The 17,220-nt window shown below is 41.3% G+C and overlaps 1 protein-coding gene across 2 annotated transcripts; it reads right to left on the bottom strand.

The window, feature by feature from the left end:
* Positions 1 to 9,553: 9,553 nt before the first annotated feature.
* urod (uroporphyrinogen decarboxylase) lies at positions 9,554 to 17,168 on the bottom strand. Of its 2 annotated transcripts, XM_032566544.1 has the most exons (11): positions 16,997 to 17,130; positions 16,321 to 16,384; positions 14,971 to 15,083; positions 14,729 to 14,808; positions 14,543 to 14,605; positions 13,404 to 13,601; positions 13,156 to 13,317; positions 11,598 to 11,732; positions 11,198 to 11,298; positions 10,802 to 10,868; positions 9,554 to 9,838 (listed from the first exon to the last, which is right to left on the bottom strand). In XM_032566544.1, the coding sequence occupies exons 3-11, from the start codon at positions 14,996 to 14,998 to the stop codon at positions 9,674 to 9,676; spliced, it is 999 nt and encodes a 332-aa protein (XP_032422435.1). In that variant the 5' UTR covers positions 14,999 to 15,083; positions 16,321 to 16,384; positions 16,997 to 17,130; the 3' UTR covers positions 9,554 to 9,673. The 2 variants fall into 2 exon arrangements, with proteins under 2 accessions (XP_032422435.1, XP_032422434.1); XM_032566543.1 differs by lacking the exon at positions 16,321 to 16,384 and having other exon boundaries at positions 16,997 to 17,168.
* Between the last annotated feature and the right edge of the window lie 52 nt (positions 17,169 to 17,220).

Here is a 17,220-nt window from a genome sequence, read left to right as displayed (position 1 = left end):
GGCAGCATTATGTATTTTCCAGCCGCACTATCAAGTAACTGTTACCTCCAGTGGTTCTAGAAATCCCGTACTCTTCAAATATGTCTGAAAAGAAATCAGCGAATTGAAATTGGGTCTCCGTCTCTTTCTGAAACTCCGCCCCCCGGAAGTCGTCACAACATGGCTGCTCTGTTAGCCGTTTAACGTCTTTACCAGCGTCGCGCTGAGAAGTAGCTAGCATAATGAGGTTAGCTGTGGCGCAGTTCCATCAGCTATTTCTAATTGCTGCTGATTAAGTGTGAAGGAGCTGAGAGGGGCGAGCGGCTGCTGTGAGACGTGGAAGCTCGGGAACCACGGTACCAGGTCCACCCGGGCTTTTTCCGCATCTGAACGGTTGCCACGGGAGATTCAAGGATTTCTCAAACGCGCGTGAAAGAATCAAGGCAACACCCCGGGTATGTTTTTGATGATGGAATAACATAAAAACATGATATAAAGCTAAAAAAAGAAATATTTGATTTTACATAATGCAGCCCCTAATAAAATAAACATTTTCATAGCGCCAAAAAAAACCAAAACATTTTACAAATCTAAGTGAACTGTTTTATTTTGAATGCTGATTAAATTAAGCTAAATTGTATTTCTATTTACAGTTTTTATAACAGGAAATAAACTGCACTGTAGCATGAGGCTAGCTGAACTCTGCGCAGATGAAAGCCTTGTGCCATTGGTGCCACTCCGTTTTTTGCTATATTAAATACGCTAAAAGCGCCCTATCTTGTTACCTTTCATAATTAAAAGGCATTCTTACTTGATTTTAAAGGAGCCACAGATTTCAGACCTTTGGACTAGGCCGCTCCAAACCCTTCATTTTGGTTTTTGAGCCATTCAGAATTGGACTTTTTGCTCTATTTAGTCTACACAGGGTGGCGCTACTAACTAATGGTGACAACTAGAATGTCCCACATCCCTTTTTCGTTCCTTTTTTTTGCCGTGTCTGTACTTAGTTTATCGCGTGTTACACACCTATCTTAAAAGCCGATAAGTCCAGGCTGTTTTTGTCTATCAGTCCAGTATTAGTCATTCTGATAGAAATGTATTTCGTTTCTAGGCCGAGGTGGTCTCCTCTTTGCTTTTTTGCCCATCCAACCAGCCCAGAATTAGTGATAAATGAAGCTTGTGCCGCCTTATATAGCTCCATCAATCTCTCGCTCATTTGTCTCTAATCAGAATATTTTTCCTCTATGCCCTCCTTCACCGCTTCATTCTCATTCATTACAGATTTCTGCAGAGCCATCTAACCAGACAATCAGGCTATCAAAAAGTGCAAAGAGTGCTTGTGTGTTGGATTGTAAATCTAGATTGATTGGCTGATGATAAATGAGCAGATTTATATTAATTATCCAGACAGATAGATGGAGGACTGATTGCTATGTGCTCAATCTTTTTCTCCCCCAATCTTCCTCCACCTCTCTCCTTCTTCAGCTTGTGCAGACAGAACCACTGAGGACTCTCTCTCTTTCTCTCTCACAAACACACACACCTGCAAACTACGTAAAGCGAGAGACTGGGAGTTTTCAGCAACCTCTTTTTGTCCTTTGCTGAAACATCCCTCATGCTGTTGTGTACTTTTGGAATCGGACTCAACACTGTGGCAATCCCTTCCACCAGACATGTTTAAAATGACACCAAAAAATGCCACCAATATTAACAAACCACAACCCGTTCTTCAATATATTTCAAATTATGATTATTTACTCGACTATTAGCTTGACTTTCATGCTGATAGTTTGCACACACTAGTAAATTATACACAATCTTTCTTTTTTTTACCCCTCCAGGGGGTCTTTTTTGTGGGCTCTGGTGTCCCTTATACGACAGTAGGCTGACAGGAAACTGGGAAGGAGAGGGGGGGAAGACATGCGGCAAATATCGTTGAGTCCGGGAGTCGAACCCGCGACGGCCGCGTCGAGGACTCAAGGCCTCCAAATATGGGTCGCGCTAACCACTACGCCACCACGGCACGCCCACAATCTTTCTTTTTGAACTGATTGAGGATTGAGAACTGATAGCTGTGATCAAAACACTCATGGTGTGGCAGTCAGCTGTCCTTTACTGATACTCCTAAATTATTTAGTCGTTTTCCTTTTCTTTAGGAGGACCAGGAACGGTGGTAGGCTGGTCATCTTTTGTTTATTAGAATTTTTTGTGCCATTTCTGGATCTTAAAGTGACCACGTATTAGACAGCGGATCTCAACATTGCCAGCAATATGCTTAACAATCTGTGAATAAGTTAAGGAATCCTTGTCAGAGTTGAGTTATACTCAGTTACATTTACTTGAATAACATTTTGAAAAGGATGTACTTTTGGTAGTATTTTTACTACTCTGTATTTTTACTTGAGTAACTTTATTATGAAGCATAGCTATTCTTACCTGAGTAAAATTCCTGGACACTACCACTGTGTGTAACTTCACTGATTGAGGCATCGGTATCCCGACTGTTCTCCAGCTCTGCTTCCCCCATATGCCCCAAACTTTGATACACCGTGTGTTCTGACATCTTTCTATTGGGAACAACATGGTCTTCCTCAGAAATTTCAGCGACAGCAGCTCCTCTCCTCTCCATCAGACCGCATGACCATTCCGTTCAATCCACAAAAAACCTCAATGAACCTTGACTCTTGATACAGGAGTCAAGGCATCTTCGGAGCCCGGTCTGGCTCCGGTTAGGTCGGTATCTTCTTCCCTTTTTATTGCTTCTACATCAACTCTGAGGACGGAACGCTCACCTGCTTCCCAGTACATTCCACCGACATCTGCCCTGACACTAGTGCTTCACCCGCCAGTGGCCACACTGTTACGTCTGATCTGTGTTTTTCCACATGACTGATCTTCTGCCTTGCATGGGCACACTATCCAAGTAGTGGAGAGAGTGAAGAGGAAGAGAACAGCAGTAAATTCGGCGCAACTGGTGTGCCGGTACTGACGGCAGCAGTGGGACGCTGACATCACAGCCTCACCAACGCTCGAGCGCAATCCCAGATAGGTGCTATTATTCAAGCTGCTAACCATTTGCAGGCTTGCAGGTGACACGCTGTCGTTTGTGGCCAACTTGGCAGACTTGCCGGGAATAGGAAGGCATCGTCGGCAAAGAAGACCGGTCACAGCTGTCAGGATCTGAATCGGTGCGGAGCATCTCAGGGTCCAGCTTAGACTGAAGCCAGCGTTTCACTGACTGCTTCTGCCCTCCCCACTGCTCTCCTCCACACAACCACCACAGTTAATAATGCCTATCAGTCTCTGTCACTGTGGGCTGTGTACGTTCGTTCATGCATGTGGTCATTGGAAGATATGCTGTGCGTGTGTGTGTTTGGAGGGGGTGGTCACTGATAAAGCGCTGATAGTGTCCGTCCATGACAGATGATGTACAGCTTGCTGCCTCTCCAGGCAGATTGGATTTTCAGGCCTGCTGATTTGCTGAGAGATGGAGCCTGGACCTCCTTCAAAGACACCCACCCACACACACACGCACCCACACACACACGCACGCATACGGAGGCACACATCCACCTGTTCATTCCCTGTGCACAAACTAAGCACATAAAAGCCCACACACAATGATGCTAATGCACACAATGAGATGATTTGTGCGCATGTAGACATTCAGAGCCACAAACACGAGCAGAAACGCACACCGAAAACACACACACTTATATATTATTCTCCTGCCAAAGCCTTTAAAAGCAACCATGTGGAAATTGATCTCCATTTCTAAAGAGCACAGATTCATTGTTACAACCTTCTCACTGTCTCTCTTCCTGTCTCACATGCGCACACACACGCCCACACACACACACGTGCAGACTGTCACTTTATTCCCAGATGGCCCACTGACACACAGCCGTAGCCTCTTCAGTCTTACCTGTCGCCAATCAGCGGTGATTTTTGTTCATTTGTCTTCGCTATTTATGTGCCCACAACAAAAGCTTTGTGTGTGTTCAGTTTGTGTAGGCGTGTTTGAGCGAGTGTGTACTTGTTTATTGTACTACAACACACAAAGGACAAGGATGAATAAAAAACCGCTCTGTTTTTTTGGGGGTTTTTTATTCTCCTCTTCGGCTGCTTTGAGCTTTGTGTAGTTTTGTAAATATTAATAACACTCACTGCGGTGCAGTCTTTTTAATATGTGGAGGGCTGGATTTCTACATTTCCATTTTACACTAAAGTGTGCTCGGCAACGACACAAACAAAGGATCAAAAAGTGCTGCTGCATGTTCACCGCTCCACGTAAAGTGTATTTTGATCCACACTCTGCGTCTGTAAACGTGTCGGATTTTTAAAAAAGGTGCTCACTGTAGCTGTGTCCCATTACGAATGTGCGCAAAACGTTAGCAATATTCCGCTAACGTGCAGGTAAAGTGCACGTTTGTAATTGCAATGTTTCCATCAAATAGAACCGCATTTACAATCATGTGATGAATTACAAAACCACGCCGCGCCATCATCCTCCAACCGTTTCCTGTCATCGCCTTCGTCTTTTCCGCCAGTAGCAACATCTGGTTGTTGATCGTACGATTTGTGTGATGCGAAAAAAAAAAAAGTGTTTCCATTGCAGTTTTGTCAAATGCATTCATTTCAATACAGCCGAATAACAACCTCATCCTAGCAAAAAAAAAAAAAAACACGAGTTTTTTTTTTTTTTTCCATATTTGCCATGTTTCTATTAAGCACATTTATTTTCGGAATTCCAAATTTGCGCAACTACATGGTCAATGGAAACGCAGCTGTTGTCAGCTGTGCACTGTGTGATAAAGCAGCAACGGTTCCCCTACAGCAGTCTGCAGGTACAGCGTTGGGGCCGCGAAGTTTAGCTGCTTGACGACTGTGGTTACTTAGAAATAAGGACCACCTTAACTTAACCATTGGGTTGAAAACCACAATGGTGCACTAGACGTGAGCTCCATTTGAATACATCATAATTTACCCAACAGTCAACCGTCAGTAGAGCTATAAATAGACCAGAAAGTCTCTTCCCCCGTGAGTACCCAACCGTATTCTCTACATCTAACGATTACTGGTGTGAGCGCACATCAGGGGTGCTGCATTGGTATCTGTAACACACACTGAATTCATCTTTTTTGAAGTTTTACCAGAAGTGTTGATGCTTCAGGTTCGAAAAGGATCAGTGGACTCTGCGCCCGAGGCACTGGCCATCACACAGACTCTTTGAGTTTTGGTTAATAGTTAAACTGTACTGAGTTGAACTGAGTTGCCTTTGATTGGACAAGTTAAGGCCACCACCGATCGACTGGAACTTGAATTAGAGCCACGCGCTTTAGCCAGAGAAGACTCAGTTTGAGTGTTTTAGCCCAGCATGTCCTATGGACGTATGGTAGAGGATCAGTCATGCAGTGGGCCTGTTTCCCTTTCAAGGCCATGGGAACCTTGTTGGACAACAACGTTACTTTACATAATACATGATTTAAATAAAAACAATTTAAAAATCTTTTGGATGCAGCCAGAAAACTGGAAATGAGTCATTTATTGTATCTGAGCGGGATAAAGACCCAAAACCAACCAGTCAGTCACCAGACCTAAAATCAGAGGACCCAGGACTTCGGAGAATCTGGAGAGATGCTCTGGATGTGTGAACCTTCTGAAATATTAGTATAGGAGAGAACTCAATGTTGCTCTGTTGATTGTACAAAGGATTGCCATCATAGATGCCATCAATTTACCCCACTGTGGATTTTATTTTACTTTTTTTTTTTTTTTTACCCAGTGAATAAATGCGGTCACAATCAAGGTTGCATTTTAGTGTTAATTTCAGATTAATTTTGAGATTACACTGCTGCAGTAAAACCGAACTGTCCTCATGGCTTAGTATGAGTCTTAACCGGTGTGCCAACATCTTGGAAATATAAATATTTATAGTTAATAAAAAGTATTTAATTACAAAGAGATTTTCAATGACAGAGCGAAAACACACACGCAAACACTATGAGGTTAGGAGTTATACTAATAGTGTTCTTTTAAAAGAACAGAGATGGATTCATCTGTTTTATCATAAAACGTAAGAAAAAACAAGTATGAGCAACTTTCCGGACAAATTCCAGGAATTTGACTGGAATGCAGGCCAAACTTAGAATTAAAATTACTCCATGAACACTGATGTTCATAGGCTCTGTCTGGTAATTACAACTGCTTGCAAATTAACGTGGGGAGAGAAAAAAAAGGTTATATATACATAAAATAACTTTAAATGGTTCAGATTTGGTTAAAAACTCAGATAATATGCTGAAAGCGAACTGACTATGTTTCAGGCCCAATACCTGTTTATATTTTTTTCTTATCCCTGCCGGATCGGACGACTGAAAAATTTGGAGTAAACACAAAGCTGCATGTTATTAGACAGAAGCGGAGCGCTTCATTACTGTAATCATTACAGAGGCTCAGAGAAGAGATCAGTTAATCCAAAATTCAGTTTGGCTCCGGGACGCAGCTAAGAACGGCAGATAAGCAGATTCCTTTAAATCTGTTTGTTTATGTGCTGCTGCTGATTTAGTTTTTTGTTTTTCTTTCTTTTTTTTTTTTTGTTGGACAAATCTGGGGAACATCACGTCACCGGACGAGGGGGAGGGAAGGGTATCTCTGCAGTCCCATCCTCAGTAGTAAACACCGTTGATTCTTAGTGATTACTTTTGATTGTTTTCTATCGTGTTTGTTTCCTTTTTGACTGGAAGTTTAATTTCTCCACCAGTTTCATCAGTAACATGTTGCCTAGTTATACCAGGCAACATTTTAGTTGCCAAACAAACCTGTCAGATCGTTGCAGAAACAGTATTTGCGAATCATTCTACGTAGTTTTCCTCATAAAGAATCAAACTATGCTACATTTTTTTCCAATCTGTAATCATTTTCAGGATAAGAAGACCAGTGTCTCCCTTTCTTCTTGCCATGTAGTCCAGTTTAATGACTGGTTCTGTCTCAATCCACTCTGGAGTAAAAATCACTGCATGCTTGTGGCCCTAGCTACTGTGAAATTAAATTGAAACATGGTTATTAAGAGATGAATACTTAGTCCAGCATATTTTCTATTTTAAGAACATTTGAATTTGCCTGCATGTCGTTTGTACGTCCTAGTGCCGTAAAATAGTTTGACCCACCTTTAGCCAGCAAGCTAAATCTGTACCATTCTTTGCTGTAAGCTGCACAAAATAGTTGTAAGGGACGCAAATTTTATGGCCTGGTTATGTTTGTGATGGTAGAACAGAAACGGCTTTTCCTGACAAGCCTCCCAAAACAACTGGCTGGTAGAGATTGGCTCAAGGGTTGCCATGGAAACTTGGCGACGGCAAAATAGGCCCTTTTTGCTACAGTTCTCCGCCGGTTTGTTTTGGGTCCTTGTCTAGCCTTGTGGCAAGAGGCCAATAGAAAATGAAGCTCTGTCTCGCATTTATACTCCACAGAAACTGAATGTCACACATCATTAATAAGTCGACTTTTTTTTTTTTTCCCCAAAGCGTTCTTTAAAAAAAACCGTGAAACTGTGACGCACTACTTGAGCTGTTTATTTCTTCGGCCCCTTCATTTTAAAGCGTTTCTCAGAGGACTCGCCGTTTAAAAACAGACTCCCACACCTTCCGGCAGGACACCGTCTCACTCCCTGTCCCAGTTTCGATCGCAGCGACTGTCGCGCCTCTGCCCCAATTTCTTAACCAGGCCTCAGTATTGAATCGCACATAATCAATCAAGCTTTCTTTCTTCTTTTTATTATTCTTTCCTTTTTCATCCCAACTATGGAATATGCTTCCTTTACCTCCAAGGCAGTGGGTAATTTTCTCTTTTCTCACACATACAAAATCGAAATGATAAATTAAGGTTCAAATTGTTGTTTGGTGAAATGTCTCTTAGCTTCATGTTTGATCGCTCTATTCATCGGAAAGCATGGAACTCCTTTAAGTTAGTTGGTTGGTTGGTTTCCAAACACAAACTGCGTCTTTTCAGCCATTCTAAACCCTAATGTTAGAAAGCCGATTGTGGCTCTTAGGGGCCGGTATCCTGCATGTTTTAAAACTCACACCACCATCATCCAGGCTGCGATGGGCTTAAAGCCTTGGTGGTCCCTGGGATGTTTTTAACACCTTCACTAACTTCCTTTCATCGGATGTGAATGGTTTGGTTCAGATGGTCGGGTGTTACGAAATGAAATGATCAAATAAAAGTTGGGCGCATGTTGAGAAACCAAGCAGTGGAAATGAGCTCTACCATTTCTGTGCTGAGTTTTTTCCTCCCCCAACACTTTGTAAAGGACTGCATACGAACGGTGGTGTGAAAAAGTGTCTGCCCTGCTTCCTGATTTCTATACTTTTTAAAAAAATATTTAAGCGTTTCAGAACGTCTAGCCACCTTAAATATTACTCAAAGACAACACAAGTAAATAAAAAAAAAACTGGGGTATTTACATAAAGGGGGTTATTCAGGGAGGAAAAAAAAATAAAACCAACATGGTTATGAAAAAGTGATTAGAGATGAAAGACATGTTTTAACAAAATGTAGATTTCCCCTCCCATAATAATAGACATATTGATATAAACACTGCATTTTGTGTTTGCCTGTGTTGAATTTCACTAGTACGTAAATTGGTTTAATGTTCTGAAGCAGTTGTAAAAAATGCATAAAAAAAACCAAATCAATAAGGGCTTAAACACCATTTCACGACACTATATTTGAGCCTCGACGTTTTATTTTGTATCTGTGTGGATTAAAGACAATTCAAAACTAATGAACTTGCTTGTTGGTGGCATATGTGGGATTTTCACATTAGATTAACATGGAGTAATATAATAAAATGCCATTTTTCAGGGAAATGAGTCGATTATAAGGATGAGCCGTCCTTATATCCTTAAGCACCATCTTGTAGTGCAACAAACATCTAATAAAACTAATCACAAACTTTTTTTTTTTTTAAACGTACTCTTGTTAATATTCAACGGGGGAATTTGCTCAGACAGGGTGTTGGGTAGCAATCAACATCTGCTGTGCTGCATTTACCCCCCCCACCTCCAAAAAATGTAAAATGTTCCTTTAAAGCAAAAACCCTTTTAAGCAAATCACCCGTTTTTAAATCCCCGTTTGTTTTTTTTCCTTTATCAGCTTTCCAAACGGAACCACGTTGCCTGACAACAAGCTACGTTATAGATTCTAATTGTATTTAGATATCTATTTTATGAATGTATTTGTAAGCGCTAGACTAACATCGCTGGGATAAATACTAAAATCTTAATACTCATCATCCGAGCTGCTTTAGACCTGCCAAACAGATCGAAAGCGATCGCTAATATGATGCTGCAGCACTTAAGATGAGCTCTACATGCACATCTACTTGCTAAAAATCATGCGATTGCTTTTCAATCCAAAAACATATAATCCACTCCTGGTCAGATAAACACATCACAGCTGGAGAGAAAAACAGCTCATCTTAGATGTTTTTCCTAAAAAGCTGCACAAAATGGGAATGCGGTGTTTTTTTGTTTTTTTTTTCTATCCTGATGTAAAACAGACAAGGTGATAATCTGTAATCAATCAATCAAATTTTAATAATCTGTATTCAAAAACACATACATGATTTTCAATTAAATAATGCATTCTTTTCTACATCATCAGCAATATACATCCTCTATTCCTGTCTTCATTTTTGTTTGATTAGAAGCTTAGAGTGCTGGTGCACGGCGTCGACGAAGGCGCCGACGTTCTCCGGGTCCATGTCGGGGTACAGGCCGTGGCCGAGGTTGGCGATGTAGCCCCTGGTTCCGAAACCCTCCAGCATCTTCCTCACGACGTCCGAAATCTGTTCCTGAACCAGAGCGACGAGTTAAGCTTTAGGGGATTACTTCTGAGAAGGAATTGCTTACACTTAGTCACATGCATTTCTCCCCCGCACAAAATCAAACTGCATTTTGTTAGGATTTTGTTCGAAAGACCAAAACAAAGCAGTTCGTAATCGCAACATTTTTCTTACCAATACGAACTGAAAACATATTTAGAGACTACTAATTTGTCTTAAAATAATGCTGTTTTAACAGTTTTGCTGTAGAAATTTTCCCTGCTGAAAGATAAAAAGCATCCCCAAAGCATCATACTGCCACCGCTAGTGATGGGTAAATGAGGCGTCATGAAGCGTTTCGACCCATAGCAAAACTATCCATACTGTGTCATTAAAAATCCCTACAGGCAACGTAGTTGACAGATTGATTTGATGACCTAGTCTATACAATATTTAAGTCATTATATTTTATTGTATATAAAATACAATATAAAGTATATTGTATTAAGTCATATCTTCAGTTAAATTCAAAATATATTTGATATTCTTTGACACAGTCAATAAATAATGTGAACATGAACCAAGTGATGAAAATTTAAGTGAACGTGTTTGGAATGAGGATGCTTGTGGACTGGGGTTGGTTTTTTTTCCCCCCCACAAATTTTCATTCAAAACAAAAACTTTTTCCAACATTTTGAAATTTATGTTTTTTTGACACAACTTCTCCTGATGTCCTTTTCTTTTAAGACTGTATACTCCAGCTAATGATTAATCGATTAGTTGACTATTCTTTCAAAAATTAAATCATCACAATTAATTGTTTCAGCCTTGGATGAAATTAAACTAAATTTGGCTTTATTAATGATCCAAACTATAAATGGAAAAGATATTCACTATTTTTCAATTTATAATAAAAGAATAAAAGAGACTTAATTATCCAGAATTGTTCATTTGTCAATATGGAAGTCTGAGCAAACAGGAAGTACATGTTACCTTTGGCGCATACAGAGCGCAGGGGTCCATGTTTCCCTGCAGGCTGACCTTCCCTCCAGTGCGTTCCCTGAACACACACACACACACACACACACACACTTGTTAATCCTTTAACCAACAGGTTAAGTATTTGATGAGTGGAGCAGGAAACGCAGATGTTTGTTGACTTAAATCCTGCACCCAGTGACAAACTGGGAGGAGGGAGAGAGAGAATCAGGGGCAGATCCACAGCAAATGGTTAACCAGACCCACCAACGCTGCTTTAACTAGACACTTAGGCTTTTAGCTGCCTCCCAGGTATCAAGCCCCAAGAGAGGAGGATAGACATAGACACACAGGGTAGTAAGAAGTGGCAGAAGTTTATACATACTGGATGTGTGTGTGTGTGTGTGTTACCTTGCTGATCGGGGGTCAATGGTCCAGTCCAAGCTCACCACTTCGTAGTGAGACTCAGAAAGCTCCTCCAAGGCGTAGTGAGCATCCTTCGCAAACACAATCTGGAACATCCAAACAGCAGACACAGCCCAGCTGTGATCAAATGCTGCCACCTACAGGTAATCGTGTGCCACAGCACTTGGCATCATTTTTATTGATCCCATTAGGGATTAGGTGTTATTTTAGCAACACCATGCCAGTGAGGGAACACAAGCCATCTGAATTTGTTCAAATCACAGGTTGGAGAATGAATGAATGGGATCAGGACTTTAGAAGGGCTGCTGCCCCTGGTGACTTATCTGCACTTAAATCAGATGCCGTAGAATGATGTAAAAGCATCTTTGGATGAGACATCTCTCACCATCGGCACATCCTGTCCCTTCTCCTTAAGTCTGTCCTTGACGCGGCGAGCGATGTCCCGCAGGTACGGCAGGGAGAACTCCCTGAACTCCACGGGGCCCAGGATGCCGGCGTGTGACTCGAACACCTGCAAGGCCTGCAGAGCGACAACCCAATGAAAAGGCTTAGCTAACCTCTAACAAAACAAATGCTTTTCCACGAGTTCCCCTGCATCTCGTTTTTTGTTGTTTTTTCCCCCCCCTGCAAATACTGACAACCTTGGACGGGTAAAATTAGCCTGTTAGCAAATCCTGCCACTCGGTAGCGAGTCAAAGCTGCTCATGATTTCTGAGCAACAGCTTTCTCTTCCAGCGAATTTCCCCATGTGCATTAGACCTGAGCGTGTAGGCAGAGAGAGGACACTTATTGCAAGTGGTTGAGTAAGGGCGATATAACGTGAGTCACTGAGTGGGCCATTACATCGAGGGGAGAAAAAAAAAAGCAAAGTTGTACTTTAATAAACTGGAAGCTTAGATCTAGTTTAGCTAGATCTCTAGATGTGTCAGGAGGATTGACTCTAAATGCAGAGAACAACTCTGAAGATTTTTAGTATTTTAGGGGAACTGTTTTGAAATGCGTGTTAAATTCGATTAACATTAGATTTTGTCACGCACAGCTACGCACAGTGAAGTGTGTTGTGGGTAGAGCTGTTGCAATAAATCAATTAATCGAATGAGAAATTAACATGATCTCTTTGGTCTGGTTCATTGGTCTCAACTAGCCCGTTTTTGGAGGACAGTTTTGCTTACAGTGACTTTATGATTTGTTTTGTCTCTTTATTTATTTTGGATATTTAAAATGCCTTCCTGTCCCAGTGTTTAAACCTTCATCAGAATTTTAAAGTTTACTGATCTTTGTGAATGTGTTCTTGCATTATTACACTATTACCACCATATTACTTAAAGGGTCTCAAAACAGCAATATTATGGTTTATTGCAATAACTTCTGGGACAATTTATCCTTCTGCAAAATGTGTTATTGTGACAGGCTTAGTTGTGGGGGAAGAAAAGGAAAACGCAAAAAGAAAGCAGGAGTTTCACACAACGCATAAGTAATAATATAAAGATAACTACAAATAATAAAATGTTACATTCATCCTCACTTTGTGTCAGTCTAACAGAAAATCCCAATAAAATATGTTGAAGTGTGGCTGTAAGAGGCCAAAATGTAAAAGTGTAAAGGGATGCAACTACCTCTTTAGACAGTATAATTATATTACTAGAATGACCCAACTACCAAACGACTCATGGCTACTTTTGTTTCAGGGCTGGTTTTTGTGGTGTGTGTGGGGTTTTTTTTGGAAATCAAAATGAAAATGCCGAATCAGATGCATTTCCTGCTGATGCTAAGGAAAACCCGTCTCCCTGTAGACGGTAGGCGGGAGCAAATCAGCAAATCAACATTCATCTTCGCAAGTGGCATCCTCCACTGCCCTGCATAGCATGAATTGTGTCCCTGTTAAGTGCGTTTCAAGTGGCAACACATTTCTAAATGCGTTCTGAGAACGGAGGGGTTCTGACCTGCGCTCCGGCCGCTACCTGTCCCACCAGGTACTCCACGATCACGTCGACCAGCATCTTCAGCAGCATGTGGCTGGAGTCTGGGTGGCGGTACAGCCAGCGCTTGGCTTTGGAGTGGGTGGTGGAGCCGCCGCCTTCGATCATGTACGACATCAAGGTCCACTGTGGCGCGACAAAACGGTTAAAACGCTTCTGCGGTTTTCTAGACGTGGACCCGACCGCTGGGCGGGTCTGGGTTTCTCTCTCACCGGCGCGCCCGTGAAGCCGATGAGCGGCACTTTCCCTTCGATCTTGTGTCTGGTCAGAGTGATGGCTTTGAAGACGTAGTCCAGCTCTTTGTTGACGTCCACCTTGGCCCGTAGGCGCTGCAGGTCCTCGGGTTCCTTCAGCGGGTCGGTGAACGTCGGACCTTTGCCGGTCAGCATCTGGACTTCCATTCCCATAGCCTGAATGGAAGGGCAAAGACAAAAACGGCCCCACGTTTATGAAGAAACCTGAAAATACAAGTTAGGCGCATCGTCTGGTGTGTAAATATCCTCACGGTAATACCCTGCAAGACTACATTTTTTTCATTAATACACCAGTTATTCATATTGAAACCATTGCTAGACTGAAAAGTTAACATATGGAGGATATTCATATTTAAATCCAAAAATAACCAAATGCACATTGTACCTCACCAAAATATGATTACACCGTGAATCCTCATGCTGCATTAAGCAATAAATCAACTGCATGATAAATTAAGATGAGCTCGATAATTTCCTTTCTGAGGAGTAATATTTCTTAGAAGGTGATTTTGTTTAGAGACTTCATAATCCATTGTGTTTATGGTTCTGGTTTTACTTAGAATTTTTGTTTGTTGCGTTTTATTTTGGATACTTAAAACATCTCCCAGTTCCAGTGTGGAGCGTTCTTTAGAAAACTGACCTGTAATTAGCCTTTGAGAGGATGACCTTGCATTGTTATGCCACTTGAAAATGGCCTCAAAACTACAATATTATCGTTTATCGCAATAATTTCTGAAACAGTTTATCAACCGGAAACATTAGTTGTCATCGTGGCAGACCTAGATAGATTTAGGTCTGTGCGATTTCACACCTCCACATAGGGCATTTCAAAAAAATGAAAAAATTAGGTCAATTCTGCATTGAATTTTATTTCGGGGTGTCAAGCTAAATAAAATACAAGTGCTTGCGTTATTTGCTGAAAATGTGCTATATAAATAAAATTACCTTACCTTCTACAAAACATATTGTAAACATACAAAAAATTTCTTTCAGTTCATCAAATATATCTTATTTGAACCAGACTAGAGGTGTCAGAGCCTATCCTCCATTTCCGCATGGACACGTTTAATGACCGTGGCTGTTGCTAGGTGACCCACCTGTGGGATGACCAGGATGTCAGAGAAGATGATGGAAGCGTCGAAGGGAAAACGCCTCAAAGGCTAGAAGGAGAAAAGCGAATATTTCAAAGTGAATTGGATTAATAGCTTTATTAATCCAAGAAAGCGCTCCACCAAATCAGGCCTTTTGTTTTTTTCTCCCCTAAATCATGTTTGGAGTTTTACCTGCAGGGTGAGCTCACAGCAGTTTTCAGGAGACCTGCATGTGTCAAAAAAATCCTTCCCAGCTCTGATCTCGCGGAACTCTGCAGACAAACATTCAGCGGTAGGAAAGGGATTACCGACAGGCAAAACGATTCAGTATAAAAAGAAAAAAAAAAGATTGTAGGATGTACGATGTCAAACAGTTTTCATAAATAGTCAAGAGCTTTCAGCCTCTTTGTGAGAAGGGTAAAGGTCATCCGTACCTGGTAAATACCTCCCAGCCTGTCTCATGCACCAGACCGGGACGTGTTCGGGTTCTTCTCCTCGTGCCGCTCGCAGGAATGTATCGTTCTTCAGCTCAGGAAAGTCTTTGGGGCTGGACGGAAGAAATATCCAGTTAGAGACGCACAAAGAACCAACGGGTAGATCAGCAGATTTTCAGCTTAGTCAGCTGAAGACTTACAAAATAAAAAGTTGGATTATAGTTTATAAGTGACGTAGGTTCAAAGTTGCCGTTCTTCTTTTTTGTGTTTTGTTTAAACAGAAAGTCAAAGGAATCAATAAAAAGTTTCTTAAAGGGAAAAAGTTAATGCTATGGAATGAGGAAACGTGTCCTACTTTAGCCATTTGAGCATCTGACACTTTTCTGTTAGGGTTGACCATATTTTGATATGTCGCAGGCGGTGACATGGCAAAACAGAGGAGATAACAGGAAGGCTGAGGGCAAATTTAGCTACTTTAACATTTTGAGCTTATGGAGCATGCTGGATTTGAAAATACCGGAGGGTTTTGGGGAATCCTGCCATTTTAATAACGGCAGGATATGTACGGTAGTATAATCCTGCCATCATTACATTACATATGTGAAGCTAGAAAACTTTTTTTTTCTTCTCCGAGTTTTTGCGGCGCTAGTGGCTCGTATTTTTTGCGACAGTAGGCAGACAGGACCGGGAGTCGAACCTGCGACGTCCGCGTCGAGGACTAAGGCCTCCAAACGTGGGGCGTGTTAACCCGCTGCCACCACAGCACAGCATATTTTTTGTCACCGTTATTATTCCCTCTGACTCATAGTGGGTGTGTGGATTGTTTATGACGAGGCATTGACTGTGACCAAGCTTTTATTTATTTATTTTTTTCCTGTTTTAGATCAGTTAGTATTACCTAAATTATTTATATTCGCCAAATCCCAGAATAACGGGAGACAGCATTCAAATCCAGAGGTTTACATACATTTTATTGCCATCAGATAGAACAGAATTACATTTTAAAACTGAATGGCTCTGATCACAACGATTTAGATTTAGTTGGTTTAATGAGTTGCTCCAAAATTTCCATGTATTCTTTCTTCTTCACGATACTGTCGCAAAACCCACTAAACATGACGCTGCCACCACCGTGTTAAGCAACTGCGATGAAGTTCTAAGGTTTAGAAGCCTCTCTGTTTTTCTTTCAAATGTCAGGATGGTCATTAGGAGATCCCAAGACATGGTTTTGAATGCAGTTTGAATATAACCAGGCTCTTTATATTTGTTTTGAAGGAATGGCTTCTTCACATCTGAATGGCCTTTGTTTGTTCCAGACTTGTTTCCATGTGGGTAACGGCACAGCCATACCAGTTTCAGTCAGTCTTTTCCTTTCGCTTGGAGCTTACATTCCCAAATTGTTGAACACCCTAAGCTTTGGAGAACACACAAACAAACAAAAAAAACCTTTATGACACTGAGAATCTGTCATTCTCACTGACCTGCTCTAAGTGAGAATGACAGATAATCTTCTCTTTTCTTATCTGCCAGCAGCAGAAGAAAACGGTTGAATGAGGATGGATCCCAACCACGCAAGAGTCAGAGAAATGTAATATTCAATACATATTATTCTAAAAAAAAATAAAATAAGACTGAGATTAGGATAACGTGTTTATGTACATATAGTTTTTTTTAATTTTTTTAATTAAGACTGAAAGAATGAACTATTTTCTCGGGTGCACTTTCAATGAGTAAAAATAAAATAATAATAATAATAAACTACGAAAAAAGCATTTCAAAGTTTTTCAAAGAGCAAATTTTCCTGTAAATGAGCCCCGTAGGAGGAAATACGCACTGGTCATGCCGATTTGGTTTTAGTACATTTCTGATAAAACGTGATGAATGAAGAAGGAGGCTCGTTTATGCTTTCGTAAGAACGACACATGAAGGTTTCATAAAGTGTCTGCTAAATCTGCTACAAAACCCGCTGCGGTTAATCCCGAAGCAGGGCGTTTGAAGGGGCTAGCAGCAGGAGTAGGTTACTTACAGGATAACGTCGTTGTTGCTCATGTCTGCGGGGCTGAAGAAGCGACAGGTTTACCTAAAAGCTCCTCTGGCCGCGTCTCAAGTCGTCAGTTTGAATCTGCGGCTAGTCGTTTAAACTGGCCCTGCTGACTGCGAGAGGGTACGGCCATGTTGGAAGACCACGTGACCAGCCACCACGGCGCGCTGACGTTTCAAAACAAAAGCTCCTGTCTCGTTTGACGTGTC

This window comes from Xiphophorus hellerii, chromosome 6 (genome assembly GCF_003331165.1).
Source record: "Xiphophorus hellerii strain 12219 chromosome 6, Xiphophorus_hellerii-4.1, whole genome shotgun sequence".
NCBI classification, from domain to species: domain Eukaryota; kingdom Metazoa; phylum Chordata; class Actinopteri; order Cyprinodontiformes; family Poeciliidae; genus Xiphophorus; species Xiphophorus hellerii.
This window is presented reverse-complemented; position numbering and strand designations above follow the sequence as displayed.

Bases quoted from the DNA above. Each gene is read 5' to 3' on its own strand.
- urod (XM_032566543.1), bottom strand. From the start codon at position 17,019: ATGAGCAACAACGACGTTATCCT. The intron at 14,606-14,728 runs GTAAAACTCCAA...TTCTCCTTCTAG, and splicing joins GCTGTGAGCTCACCCTGCAG to CCTTTGAGGCGTTTTCCCTT. The intron at 10,869-11,197 runs GTAACACACACA...GTGTGTGTTCAG, and splicing joins ATTGACCCCCGATCAGCAAG to GGAACGCACTGGAGGGAAGG.